Source organism: Dipteris shenzhenensis, chromosome 5 (assembly GCF_047967505.1).
Source record: "Dipteris shenzhenensis isolate YYH24624 ecotype China chromosome 5, Dip_SZ_1.0, whole genome shotgun sequence".
Classification (NCBI taxonomy): Eukaryota; Viridiplantae; Streptophyta; class Polypodiopsida; order Gleicheniales; family Dipteridaceae; genus Dipteris; species Dipteris shenzhenensis.
The window spans coordinates 3,135,030-3,149,322 of NC_141600.1; the positions used below are offsets into that span (position 1 = coordinate 3,135,030).

At 39.2% G+C, this 14,293-nt stretch overlaps 1 protein-coding gene across 2 annotated transcripts in view; it reads left to right on the forward strand.

Annotated features, from left to right (window-relative positions):
- LOC147901498 (phosphoglucosamine mutase family protein) overlaps positions 1-1,841 on the forward strand; it is a 60,005-nt gene extending 58,164 nt beyond the window's left edge. For both annotated transcript variants that reach the window (XM_087374584.1, XM_087374585.1), the window contains one exon: positions 1,001-1,841. In XM_087374584.1, coding sequence (XP_087230710.1) covers positions 1,001-1,114 — 114 coding nt within the window. In that variant the 3' untranslated portion in view covers positions 1,115-1,841. The remainder of the gene's footprint in view (positions 1-1,000) is intronic.
- The last annotated feature ends 12,452 nt before the right edge of the window (positions 1,842-14,293 follow it).

Here is a 14,293-nt window from a genome sequence, read left to right on the forward strand (position 1 = left end):
AAACTGTTACTGTTATGTACGCCGCGGGTATTTGTGTCTGCAGGAGTAGTTGCCCCCTCCATGATTAGACAAACCTTCCCATTTTGTGGAAACTCATATATGTGATGAGTGCTGCCCAAATTGGTGATGAAGCTCAGCTACTACTTGCTTGCCAATCCACTGAAAACATGAATGATAGCTCAGCTTCATTTCCCACTGTGAATGACTGAACGCTTTGAGAGGAATGGATTAGGACTCAGGTATTTGTAGGTGATAGATGAGAAGTAAAGCTATGAAAACAATTTCTTAACTAAGATATGACTGAGTCAATTTTTATGTGGCCACGGTTTGCGTGCATTGCTTGGAAAAAATTCTCCACTGGCTGTAACAATGATGCCAACAAATGAGGATGTTGGGTCGTAGTTGCACAAGGAAGAAAAGGTCACCAGATTATAAAGGTATCCAAGAAGGCACGTAAACAAAGAACAAGGTAAGTGAGAGAGAAATCTGAATATTTAGAGATGAACAATTACTAGTAGCAGACATTTGAGATGTTACATTGGATACGCTCATGCAATGACCTGTCTCTACATCATTTCAGTTGCAAATTATCTTGATTTCAGAGCTGCAGAACACTCTATCTAGTAGATTGTACAGAATCTTGCAGTACAATGTCAGTTTTCAAAGACTCAAACCAGCTACGTATTTTCTAAGCTGAAAGGCCTTGGGAGTTAATATTGGTCTAGTAACTTATCGTATCCACCACTACCTGCTCTGAGCAATGTGGCTGTTTGTATTGCATAGTAGCATTTTCTAGCATTTTCATGCACTTGCTTCTAAGCTGCTGCTGCGTCTCCTTTCTGGGGAACGGTGGGGGGCCGTGATGCAAGGATTTCTTGTCATGTAAGATTTTGTTGAGCTAAAGTTGTCTGTTGGGGATGTATCTATCACTGTGTTACTTGATTAGAACCTAAGGTTAAAAGGAAGATTTACATTTTTTTTTGGGTATTATGTACATCAGGCACCTTCACTGGAAGCTGCGGCAAAGATTGGTTCCACTGTGCTTTGTGCTGTGAAGGGTTTCAAAGCATTGGACACAAAACCTTTGGAAAAATACCTGGAAAGTGCACAATGAAGTAGAATAGGGTCGAAGTGCTGTAGGTGGGAAATTGGTGTGATTAGGAAAAGAAATGCCTGAGATACCATCCATGGAAACTTCATCTTTATCGGATCATAATCATACATTAATGCTTGTATGGGTGAGAGGGAATATGAGCAGAACTACACTAAGGAGTACAGTTTTAACCATGTTCTAGGATTGATTCTGAGCCTCAGGTCTTGGAAGGCTATTCTTCGAAAGAACCAACCAGATTACAGATTTATAAATTATCAATGCTCTGTTCATGGAGATGACGAACCGAGACACTGAAGACAATCATCCCTTTTTCCAACATCATGGTTGGTCACTGAAAGAAATCCATAAGAGGTTGACATCATACATGTGAAAAAGGGAACACAAAGCATGTCCTTTGATGCATCTAGAGACTGTCTCAATGGATCCATTTTATGGGGAGGGAACTTGCAAGCTTGCAGAATCAGGATGCTTGTTGTTTTTTCTCCTGAACAATAGTGAACAGGAACCATTTGGCTCTATTCATGGTTGCAGCTAGTGCTTGGATTTGCTTCTGAAGCTACAGTACTGGTTCTAAATTCAGGAGGGGAGTTCATGTAAATCGAAAGTTACTAGTCAGAATATCAGCATTGCCCACGGGTATATAATATATTAACTGTCAGTAATTGTCATCGCACTCTGTGAATTTTCAGTATCAATGTCACTAAAACCAACCCAATGGTTAAATTTTGCTACTGTCAGTTTCATTGTTAGTAAGGCGATATTAATAGTCAACACTGATAGTTTTTTACATGAGTACCAACAATAATAGCGACTTCTATCTATGGTATCTCATTTTCTCACTTGTGTAGCAAATTAGCAACCAGTTCTTTTCTTTGCTAATTCCAATTTTTTCATGTCATTATCATGATGACAAGCGTGATTAAATCATCTGAGCACGACATGCAAACACATCTGGTCTTTAGAGGGAAGCTTCAGGCTGGCCAAACATCCTTCAAGGAAGCTGAACAGTAATCAAAAGAACTCCATTATGATAGCAAAAAGGAACAGATCTATAGGACAGCCCTGACGAATGGAACTTCAGCTCAAAGTGGCCCACCATTAAGAAAGACCACAGCTTCCTCATTGCAAATAAGACACATAAAAACAAATAACCTATAATAAACACTTTCAAAATGAACTCCTAACTTATCTGACTGTGGAGATTGGTATCTCCACTTGCTCATCAACCTGCTTTGTGCGTCTGTCTTTTCACAGTTTCTTGGGGCTCAGTGAGCTTCTTGCTTGCGGGACACGACTCTTTGCTATGCTGCATAGCTCTTCTTCCTTGCAGGTTGACTCCATAACGGCCTGGATGGTCTTTGGTGCTACATTCCAGGTGTCTTATCTCGTGGAGCATTTATTCCAATCCCGTTTGCAGGTTGAGTGATAAGGTAATGAAGCCTCCACTCAAGCAGGTGGCCCAATGCTCTGTTTTTCATGCTTACTCCTTGCTTTTGAGCTACTTCCTTAAACCAGCAAAATAATTTGGTTTCTTACTCGTTCCACAAAAAATACTTCACTTAGCAATACCATCATAACTCTCCTACTCCTCTCACCATATCAAATTGCTGTTTGCACAGTTAACTAAACATCAAGTGTCCAATCACTAGATGAATTCTATATATATCTGCGTTCACCAGACTATGTTAAACAAAAACACATTCAAATTTTATTTTGTGTGTTATGAATTGGACAAACATCCATCACAACTTACTGCAACTAAAAGAAATATGAAATATCAAGATCCCATGTATCATTCATCTGTGTAGAAATATTGATAGCTACATCATACCAAAAGACATTGCATAGAGCCTCAGAACCAGATCTTCATAAGATTCATAACACCCTTTGTCATGAGACCTTGTTCTACAACATCCCGAGTCGCAATATGAAATACATGATGTAAGCCCAAAAGATGTTTTTACTCCCTAATTGGTCAATGCTTCTACAATTACAGGTTTGTTGCATCATTTGCCATCAAGCAAAGGGGGGTACGTGTTGTGTTACAGGGCAAATCTTGGGGAAGGAAGGAGGTGTGTTAATACCTGACTGCATACCGAAGGGAGAATATGCCAAATTTGTAGAGGGATAATTTCTTGCTTGCATGCCTTAGTGCATGGTTGCATATGTTGCATATTGGTCATTGGATGCACATTGACCAATGTAATGCATGCTTGATGTGTAGCCATTATCAATATTGCTCAAGCTCTCAATTTTGCAAAGCTGAAAGCTCTTTCCAAAAGTTGAAGCAAGTAGACAACAAAGAGGATGTGTAGTTCATTCAATGTTGTGCATATGAGAAGGAAGAAAGAGGAAGGGATGGTTAGCACCAAAAATGTTCGGTCCAACTCTAAGCAAACATGCCCACTCTTATCGTAGGATGCTTTACAGATTGAAAGATCTGTTTGGAATCATTTTGAGTTAAACTATGTTCACAAAACTGTATTTGGGAGTTTTTGGAAGCTTTATTACAAAATGCATTTCTTGTTAAATACAAGCCCAAGTCCAACCAAAGCACATTGTAGAGTTGAGAGTTGTAAATCTAGAAACAACGTTCTTGCATCAATCTACTTGTAGTAGATGGTATTTGCTAGAGGGTAACTGAAGCATGAAGTGCCAAAGCGATGATAAGGAAAATCGCCTATGATAGAAGAGGAGATGGGAAAAGAAAAAGGGAGGAGGTTGTGCACCTAAGTAGAGTATAGGCGGCTCCAAATGCTTCTTGAAATGGTTCTAGCAATAAAGATAGACTTGCATCTTCCAAAATGGTTGTGCACCTAAGTAGAGTATAAGTGGCTCCAAATGCTTCTTGAAATGGTTCTAGCAATAAAGATAGACTTGCATCTTCCATCTTGCAATTGCATGATCGTCTACACAAGGAAATCTAATTTGTATGCAATACAAAGTGGTAAATTCAAAATTCATCAAGGTCATGGTGGAGTCTATTTGGTAGATTGGTGTTGCTCCTCAGAATAGGTGGGATGACCAACAATCACAGAAACATAGGCATAAGAGTGGAGGAATAGGGATTTGCCATGAGGTTATAAGACATGACCATCACATTGATGTGCCGTTGTGATTTAGCAAGTTCTTGGATAGGCCGAATACGGAGTACTGAATAGGATAACTCACACATGGGGAATGGACATGTCCACTCGTTCATGAGATTCACAAGTGGTTGCTTGCATTAATTATTTGAAGCTTGCAAAGGAGGTACTAGAAAAGATGTCGAAGATAGACACAAAGCTAGTCGAAGCATGCCAAACTATGCAAGGAGGTTGATCAAGTGCTATAGGACAAGTTAAGCAGCTTAGAGGCAACATTTATATGAGTAGTGGGTTGTGTAAGTAGTAATGGGATAGGCTAGCCATGTGGTAACAAGGCATCAACCTCAACAAGCTTCCATGGAATGTAAATCTTTGGATATTTCGAGCTGGCCCTTGTACAATTGCTTCATATGAATGAAGGCGATCCACTAACTGAGCGTGTGGAATCTCAAGAATGGAGAAAATTAAATTGGCCTACATTATGCTCAGTAGCTTGACATCCTTATGTGATAGTATAGTAGGCCTAAGTGTGGAACCTAGTTACTACCATGCTAATGTAAGAAGACAAGGAGGAAGGCAAGCAATGGAGAAGATAATCAAGCATTATTGGCAAGGGACACAGAGAGGAACGTAAGCAATGGAGGAGATAATCAAGCATTACTAATGAGAGATCGTTAAGCTAAGATGACCAAGGGGTGGACCATGAAAGACAAAGAGGGAGGCCATATGGCAATCTCACGGGACAAGGAGGAAGAAATCAATCTAAATGATCCAAATACATATCATAGACTCTATTATAAAGTTCAAAGGGGAGACATTACTATTGCACTCCTGTATGCAATTTTGTATTTAGATCATTTAATAGTAATAGGAAGCAATAATACCTACATTACAAAGCTCAAACAAGACTTATTTATTGTAAGTTTGACATGAAGAATCTTGAAATCATGCATTATTGTGTTGGTATCGAGTTTTAGAGAGATGCTAATAACATGTTCATGAGTCAACACAAGTATATTGACAACTTACTAAACAAGATTATTCCCCCTCGCCCCCCAAAAAAGAAAGAAAGAAGAAGACTTATATTAAGTATGAACAAAATGCATGAGAGCAAGCTCAAGCAAAAATACAACATGCAATGCATGAAGTAAGGCTTAAGATGGGCAAAACCCCCCCTAAAAAGTAGGTAGAAAAGTCCAAGGTTGAGGCTTAAAATGCCACTGCAACCCTATAGAGGACTCCGAGAAGAAAAGGGAGCCTCTCCATACCATAAGTAAAGTAGCCCTCCTAGTAGTAAAGGCTGCTCGAGAAGATCCCTAAACGCTTATCCAAGTGGCCATCAAAGTATGTATAATATTTGTGTAAATACTGCCCAAGTATGAGAGGGGTGGACTTGGGAATGGTCTAAGGCCTCTGTACATTTGGCTCATCAAATATGCCACACTCAAACACTAGCCAAAATCTCCCAAGAGGGATCCACCAAAGCGTGTACTGCTTTGAAAGGTAAGGCTTGATCTAGAGGGCATCACTCAATAAAGTGTCCCCAAGTCGAGGAAGCAAAAGAAGAGTCTACTCTCTCATAAAATACATGAGAACCTATGGTGTGGCCCCAATAGAGTATTTGTAGTGGGACCCAAGGAATTGGGAATGGATTTATGAAGGGCATTGAGAGAAGGGCCTCCCCTTCTTTCATTACACTATAAGTAATACCACGAGGTTTTTGATCAGTTGAAGAGGTTGCAAACCCTCCACAGCTCCTTATTGGGAGAATTTTTAAACCTCTCGTGATTTGCAAAAGGGTTTTGGGAAATCCCATAGGAATAGAAAACTTACTCTATTCTTTTGGCTTCTATTCATGGTGGGATTATAGTTAACTTGTAGAGGTCTAGGTTTGGGGAATACTCTACGTGTCCTCGTTTCCTCTCTGTGGTGGAATCACTTTAGCATTGTTTATGGTACTGCAGACATGCAAGGATTATCTAGAAAGGGACTATGAGATTTTCAGCACCACTTACTAAACTAGATTCATATGCAAGGTTGCATCAAAAATCTAAAATTGACAAAAGATGAAAAAAAACCAATGATAAATAGAAAGATCATAGACAAAACATTGGTTCTTTGATATATCTCACTATCACAAGGCCAAATATATGTTATGCCATTAGTTCATTAGCACAATTTATGTCAAATTCAGAATGTTGCCAAAAGAGTCTTAAGGCACATTGGGGGTACAAGATGATTTGAAATAGAATACAAAGGAGTTCATGTCAAGTTGGTTATTATGATTGTGACTATGCCATTGATTGAAATCAACCCCAAGGCTATGCTTTTTTATTGGACAAGAAACCTATTTCATGGCTATCCAACAAATTAACATTAGTTTCTATCTTTTACAGATGCACAATATAGAGTCCTTAACATAGGAGCATGTGAAGTAATATGGCTCATAATACTACCGTAAATAGATTACTTTGATGAGACAAAGCCAACTGGATATACTATGATAATTAGTCAGCCCAAGCACTAGTAAAAGATCTAGTATATCACTCTAGAAATAAACATATTGATGTCCAAGAACATTTCATCAACAAGATTCTTGTACTTTGTGACAACACGTTGCAATAGTGTGATAGGAAATATAATGTTGCAAACTTCTTTACCAAACCACTCAAAACAGAGCTTTTGGGGAAAAAGTTCTTGGTTTGACTAAAAGCAAGTACATTCCTATTAGAAAGGAGTGAAGGGAGAAATCTCAACATCATGTACAATGTAAATATGCATTAGCATTTGGATGATGGAAGTTGTATTTATTTATTCTTTACAAATTACTTTAGTGTACAATTAGCTACTTATGCAAATGCTCCTATGTGTGCCCTCTCCTCCTCCTACACACTCTCAATGTCCTCCCTCTTGCTTTGTCAAGCAGTGGGGGGAGAGCTCGAAGGATGTGCATGGGAAGAAGGAGAGAGGCAAAGGGATAGAGAAAGGAGAGGTTGAGGAGCAGAGGAAGGAGAGGCAAAGGGATAGATAAAGGAGAGGTTGAGGAGTGGAGCAAGGAGAGAGCACAAGCAAGGAGAGAGGAAGGGTGGAAATGAAGTAGGAAGGGGGGAAAAGATGGGTTTTTTCTCCTCATTTACTCCTCACTCCTGATTGCACCTCCATTTCTTCCACCCCCTCACCCTCTCACCACAACTACTAGCCCCCAACTACTGGGAATTTTTTGTTTTTGGTCAAGTAAGTGGACATATTACATAGTCAAATTTGATACTTTGGAGGCATTAACAATATAAAGTTGCTATTGAAATTTAAATGAAAACTTTTCATGGCAATTGCTATTTCTCACTTGGAGTAGGGACAAGTACAATGGATTACTTGATGGGTTCCCTAGCCTTTGTGTCCAAGTTGCATGCCCCCACCTAGCTCGGTGCTCACCACTCCTGTTTGACATTCGACATTTCAACTACCAGCCTAGGCACCAAAAGTTGGGACCCTCCTACCCCCAATCATGTCTAGATACATTTTGCTCATGCCTGCAATGCAATCTATATGAGCCACTTTTCTCATGAGCTACCAACCGCCCTTGGAGATGATGCAGATCTTGCCTGTTCCTCAGACACTTTTGTATTAGGGGTTCAAGATGCCACTGCTCGACCATTCCCTACAACCCGATCGACATCATGCTCCCTAGTTGGGAAGATGCCTTATACGTGAGTAGTCTCTAGGGCACTTCATGATGCCCGAGGTGCAATGGATCTCACATCACTTGACATGCCAGAAGAGGCTTTGTGTTACAAATAATAGACAAAATGAGGAATATATCCTCTACAAAGGAAACTAACCCTAAAAAAATAAACCTACTATCCCAAGGGTATGATCAAATTATATAACTCAAAATTTAACAAATCCTCCTTGTAGTGGCAATGTGAACATGTACAAAACAAAGGATCAATCACCACACAAAAAAAGGGTTGCAAAATGCTTTGAACTTTTCTTTGGGTAGTGTCTTGATAAACATTATCAACATTGTCCTGTGTAGAGGAGTAGCTCAATGTGATTTGATCTACATGCAGCTTCTCTATGACTTAATGATAATAAATCTTAATATGTATGGTATGGGCATGAAAAATTGGACCTTGCCACTGCCATAGCACTTTGACCATCATTGAGAACGGTATTCGGTGTCTATTGACACTAATGAAGATTCAAAACAACCTCCTTATCCATACACGATCTATTATTGTTGCAATGAAGGTTGCCCTGTACTCAACAGCATAGGCTGAGGTAGCAATAGTGGGTTGTCTCTTACTTAAACAAGATATGCATGACTTGCCAAGAAAAAGACCATTCCCACATTAGTAAATCATTGGTTATCATAATCACCTACCTAGTCTAGATCATTGAAAGAATATAACTTGAAGCCGCCCTCCCTTGGATGAAACAATCCAAGATTCAATGTACCCTAAAGTAGGTAACACAAAATATGCCTAAGTACATGTCAATGCTCAATACCATGACTATGCCTAAACTTGTTGCCCTAGGGAACAACAAACTAAATATGTGATATAGTGTTGCATGCATAAATAAGACACCAATTGTGTGGCTATATACTCCCATACCATTGTTGTAATATCTCCATGTACTCCATGGAAACAAGACAAAAGGTGTGTGGGTATGGTAGCACATGAAGAATAAGCCACTCAGAAGTGGGTGAGTGGATTGGGGGATGAGGACCCCAACCCATACTACACGCACAATTGATGTGTGTGGTGGGGAATGAAAGTTTGATATGTGGATATATTGGCTCTTGCTCACTTGTCTCTTTCACCCACGTATCTCAAATCTTTGGGACAAAAAATATGATCCCCTGCCATCATGTCTCTACTATTTCAAGAGTATGTGGGGGACAACAATTCTTACAAAGAATGTTTCTCTCATCCCTATATCTAACTTTGCAATTTTCAAGTCTAAAATAGTAGTCCTGGGGAGGGTTTTTGTTGCCAGTTGCATCTCTTCTCTCTAATGAACCACATGGTCCACTCCTCCTGCAATTCCAACATTAGATTAGGTTGTCCTTGTCGAGTAATAAATACTTCAACAATGGGACTATGAGTCCTATCATGCAAATCATCATCCATCGCTTCCCATTGCAGATTTTTCCATCTAAACCTTCTATATGTGAAAGACATGCAAAGATTTTGCTTTCCAATGAAATACCTATAGAAATTGGAATCTGTCAATACATACTATCTTGTAACATTATAATTTTATATACAAACAAGAATTGATAGACATGCTTACCGGAATGTCACATCTGAAGTGTTCAGCCGGCATTGTACCAAGTCTTCACTATGACATGTTCTTGTTGTCCATTCCATTGTCAAATAATTCATATAGGCAGTCCAATTCTAAGCTCTTGCAAGTATATGTAATCTTTTTTTTTTTTGCAAAAAAGAGATTTCTATTAAGTAAGAAAGAAACTTGGTAGAGCAAGCTCTGTTCAGAAATACAACATGCTAAGCATGTTATAAAAAACTCCTTAGAAAAATGAGGTAGAAAGAAACCAAGGCTAAGGCTGAAAATTCCAACTCAACCCTATAGGAGTCTCAGCAAAGAAGGGAGAGTCTCTCCAATCCATGAGAAAAGTAACTCTCCTGGAGGAGGTTGCTCGAGAGGATCCTTGCTTGGTCACCCAAATGGCCATGAGAGTGTGTACCGTATCTGTCCAAGTACTGGCCAAGGTTTAAGAAGGGTGAACCTAAGAACCCTCCATAGCCTCAGTGCATTTGGCTCTCCAAATGTGCCATGCTGTAATGCTAGCTAAAACCTCCCATGGAGAGTCAACCAAGGAATGAGCAACCCTAAAGAGAGTGGCCAAAACATCCTCTAGAGAGCACGACTCCACAAGGTGTCATCGGATGTGAAGAGCCCAAGAGGAGTTCTGTCTCTCAAAGAAAACCAGCCAAGAAATCAACAAAACATGGAAATGGAAGAAACCAACTGAGCCTAGCATTTCCTCCACGTGTAGTTGGCTTCATAGCATTTCTCACATCATTGAACATTCTATTTCTATATGATTCATTGATCTCTGTGCTTGGAAGTGGCCACTCTAGACTATCAAAAGAAGGCAAGGGAAGCGGTTCTAATCTTCCATACTGGCCTTTTTGATTTGGCACTATGAACATTGAGTCATAAAAGAAGGTCCGTCCTTCTTCAATTTTGATAGTGTGCGACCTTTGTACTGAAGACTCCCAATCTTAGCACGGAGGACATGCAACACCCTAGTTATGCATGCTACCGGCTCCCACTCTTTGTAAGTAGATGGATACAAATCTATAAAACAAATGCAAGACATAAGAAAGTCCCCAAACAAATGCAAATACTTTGAAGCATGACACTAGTATACTTTGGAATACTTACAATTGGGCCTACAATATGGAAGGCCTGCATCTGAATGCATGTATATGTCTGCATGGGTAAAGACGTGTTGAATATATACCCACGTTACTATTTTGTTATTGGGAGACATTTCAAAATCTAATATCCTCCCCTTACAATGTTTGTTTATGTCCATTGCATCTTTTCGAGCCACTTTATAGCACCCACAAGTACTGCATTGCATTATTATCCATGACTATTTTTTGTAGAGTTGAGGAATCCATCCCCCATGCTCATCCTTGACGTTCTTCAGTATAACATATTGTAAACTACCTCGATATCTATCATTTTCCATCTCCATAGTCCTTGTTCCTAGTTCCATATGATTAACAATATCTTTCTTCCTCTCTCATTCCACCCATAAACAAATAGAGTAATCATTCCTCAAAAAACTCTCTCTCTCTCTCTCTCTCTCTCTCTCTCTCTCTCTCTCTCTCTTTTCCCCTCTCTCTCTCTCTCTCTCTCTCTCTCTCTCTCTCTCTCAAACAAACAAAATGTATTTTGAAATATATAGATTACTTTGATTTCTAACCATGCCAAGATGTGGATTATTCCTCACATAAACAAATCTCTCTCTCTCTCTCTCTCTCTCTCTCTCTCTCTCTCTCTCTCTCTCTCCCCCGGTATTTGCCTCAAATAATTAAAAATATAGCAGCTCAAGATATTATCTCTCTTCCCCCCTCCCCTCTCTCTCTCCTTAGTATCTGCCTTCAAATAATTCAAAAACATTGCAGCTTGAAATTATAATCTCTCTCTCTCTCTCTCTCTCTCTATCCCTCCTATACCAGAGATTAAACAAATGTTGAAATAATCTTATGGCTCTAAATATCATCAACCTCTATCTCCTTTCCCTCTCTACCTTTTGCAACAAACATATAGACTACTTCTAAAACAAAGAGACAACCTTCAAAGCGAAAATACTTCATTACCTTGAAACTATCTGTCCTTTCTTTTGAAGTTGATTCTCTATACTTCAATAACGCAAAGAAAGAGACAAAAATGATGGAACACCCTTTTTTTATACTTTTTCAAAGAATGCCTCAAATAATTCAAAAACATAACAACTCAAAATTATAATCTCTCTCTCTCTCCCTCCCTCCCTCCCTCCCTCCCTCCCTCTCTCTCTCTCTCTCTCTCTCTCTCTCTCTCTCTCTCTCTCTCTCTCTCGCTCTCCATAGTATTCGCCTTCAACTAATTCACAAATATAGCAACTCGAATTATAATCTCTCTCTCTCTCTCTCTCTCTCTCTCTCTCTCTGTCTCTCTCTCTCCCTCTCTCCTTCTCTCTCTCTCTCTCTCTCTTTCCCTCTCTGTCCCTCCTATACCAGAGAAGAAACAAATGTCAAAATAATCTTATGGCTCTAAATATCATCAACCTCTATCTCCTCTTCCTCTCTACCTTTTGCAACAAACACATAGACGACTTGTGAGATAAAAATGTAATAAAGAGACAACTTTCAAAGTGAAATCACTTCATTACCTTGAAACTATGTGTCCTTTCTTCTAAAGTTGATTCTTTATACTCCAATAAGGCAGAGAAATAGGCAAAAAAGATAGAACACCCTTTTTTCATACTCCTTCAAAGAAGAATCAGGTTGTACCTTTGGTTTCTAAGAAGAGAGTAGCAATGTACGAATGAATGGAAGTAATAACGAAATAGAAGAGAGGAGGGATGAAGAGAGCTTGGGCTGAAGCTTTCTTTGAGAGATTTTTGTAGAAAAATGTGAACAAAGAGGAGGGAAAGTGACTAATCAAGAGTAGATTGAAACAAGAAGCTTGGACGAAAGTTTTCCATGAGAGATTTTCGCATGTGTAGGAAAAACATGCATAAAGAGGAGGAAACATAGTCATCAAGAGTAGAACAAAGATATTTTAAACAAGGTGCTACAAGATGGCGAGAATGCATTTTTGGAGTGCATGGAGGAGGTGTAACATTTTGGAAGAGAGAGAATAGTGAGAGAGTTGATTTGGAAGTCAAAATTCATTGAACTAGAAGGAAAACTTGAGCATAGTTCTAGTTTGGATGGGAGGAAAACAAGGAGGCCTGACATGGTCAAGCCCATGTCAGGCCAGACCTGCCATGGGCAATATTTTATTGTGAAGAACCAATGACGTTTTTTGAGGTATTTTGAAAAAAAGATGGAATTTTCCCTAGAATTAAGAAGCCTCTGTTACAAAGTCCACATGGCATAATCTCCTTGATGAATTCCATATTCCCTTATCCAGGCCTCTAATATTTTAATGATTCTCTAAAGGGCCCTTTTTTAGTCCAATTTTTTTGTAATGGATAGGTTTCATTTATGGCATTGGAATTTCCTCATTCAATTGGAGGGAGAATTTTGGCTCGAATCCCCTTCTTAGTTTATGGGGGGGATTGTTAGCATTTGATAGCATTACTTAGCATGGTAAACATCAAGGGTGGTGCTAACATTGAAAGAGGGGTGAAAAAGCAAGTGCAATATGGCACAGCTACATGCAATCTTCTATGTGGTTCTAATAAGGTAGACTCAACCCCCTTATAGGAGACTACAACCTCTACAGGCAATCACACAAGAGGGAAAAGATATCAAATCCCTACGTGCTATTGGCCTTGGCTATTGGCAATCCTTTTCACCTCTCTACAACCTCAAATGGTTCTCTAGTGACCTCTTTATATGTGGCCTATTTAGAGTAGTTTGGTGTGTGTGTGAGCATCATGTGACTTGTGATCTCAGCTTTGCGTGTTTGGAGTGGTGTTGTTTTCTTGGTGATTAGCCCACTTGAGACTAGTGTGATAGGAATATCTTGTAAATAGACGCAACAAGCTCCATAAGGATGCACATTTGTAAGTGTTTGAGTGGAGAGCTTTCATCTTGAGGCTTATCAATAAACAGTGCATTCATTTATGCTATTTTTGACCCTAATTCTCTCTCTCTCTCTCTCTCTCTCTCTCTCTCTCTCTCTCTCTCTCTCTCTCTCTCTCTCTCTATGTTCTCTTTGCCAATTCCTAATACATAAGTGTACGAGATAGTATTGCATACTAGTATCTCTCCAAAATCAATATTTCATAGGAGTATTCTACCTTGGTGTTTCTATTATTGCCCATTTTTTTGGTCATTTTTTAAATCAATAGTTTGGAGTTGGTTCTATGAGAAGACCAAGCCACAGTAGACCATCACAGGCACTAGAAAAGTGATTGTAGGTAGTAGCTTGACATAGATAGTAGGATTGTATAGCAATCAGCAAAGTATTCATGAATGGGAGAGTAGCTCATCATCACGTCCATCATAATCAAAATTGTATTTGAAAATTGGAATTGACCGATTGCCAATCTATATGTTTGTATAGTAAACACACGATCTATATGTTTGTATAGTAAACACATAATTGGAGTGTTGGTGCGAAATGAAATCCAATAGCTAGAGTTGAATATATTGGTGTGAAATGAAATGAAATAGTTGAATAGGTTGGTGTGAAATGAAGTCCGATAGTTGGAGTTATAAAATAAAGTGTTGGTGTGAAATGAAGTCTAATAGTTGGAGTTTAATAGATTAGCTCTTGCTCTCTTGTCTCTCTCACCCATGTTGCACCTTTTAGTGCTATCCTCTTAGAGCTTCCACCTTTGTGATCCTTTCTTTCCTACGATCATATGGCTCTCCTACATCATAATCATAAAGGC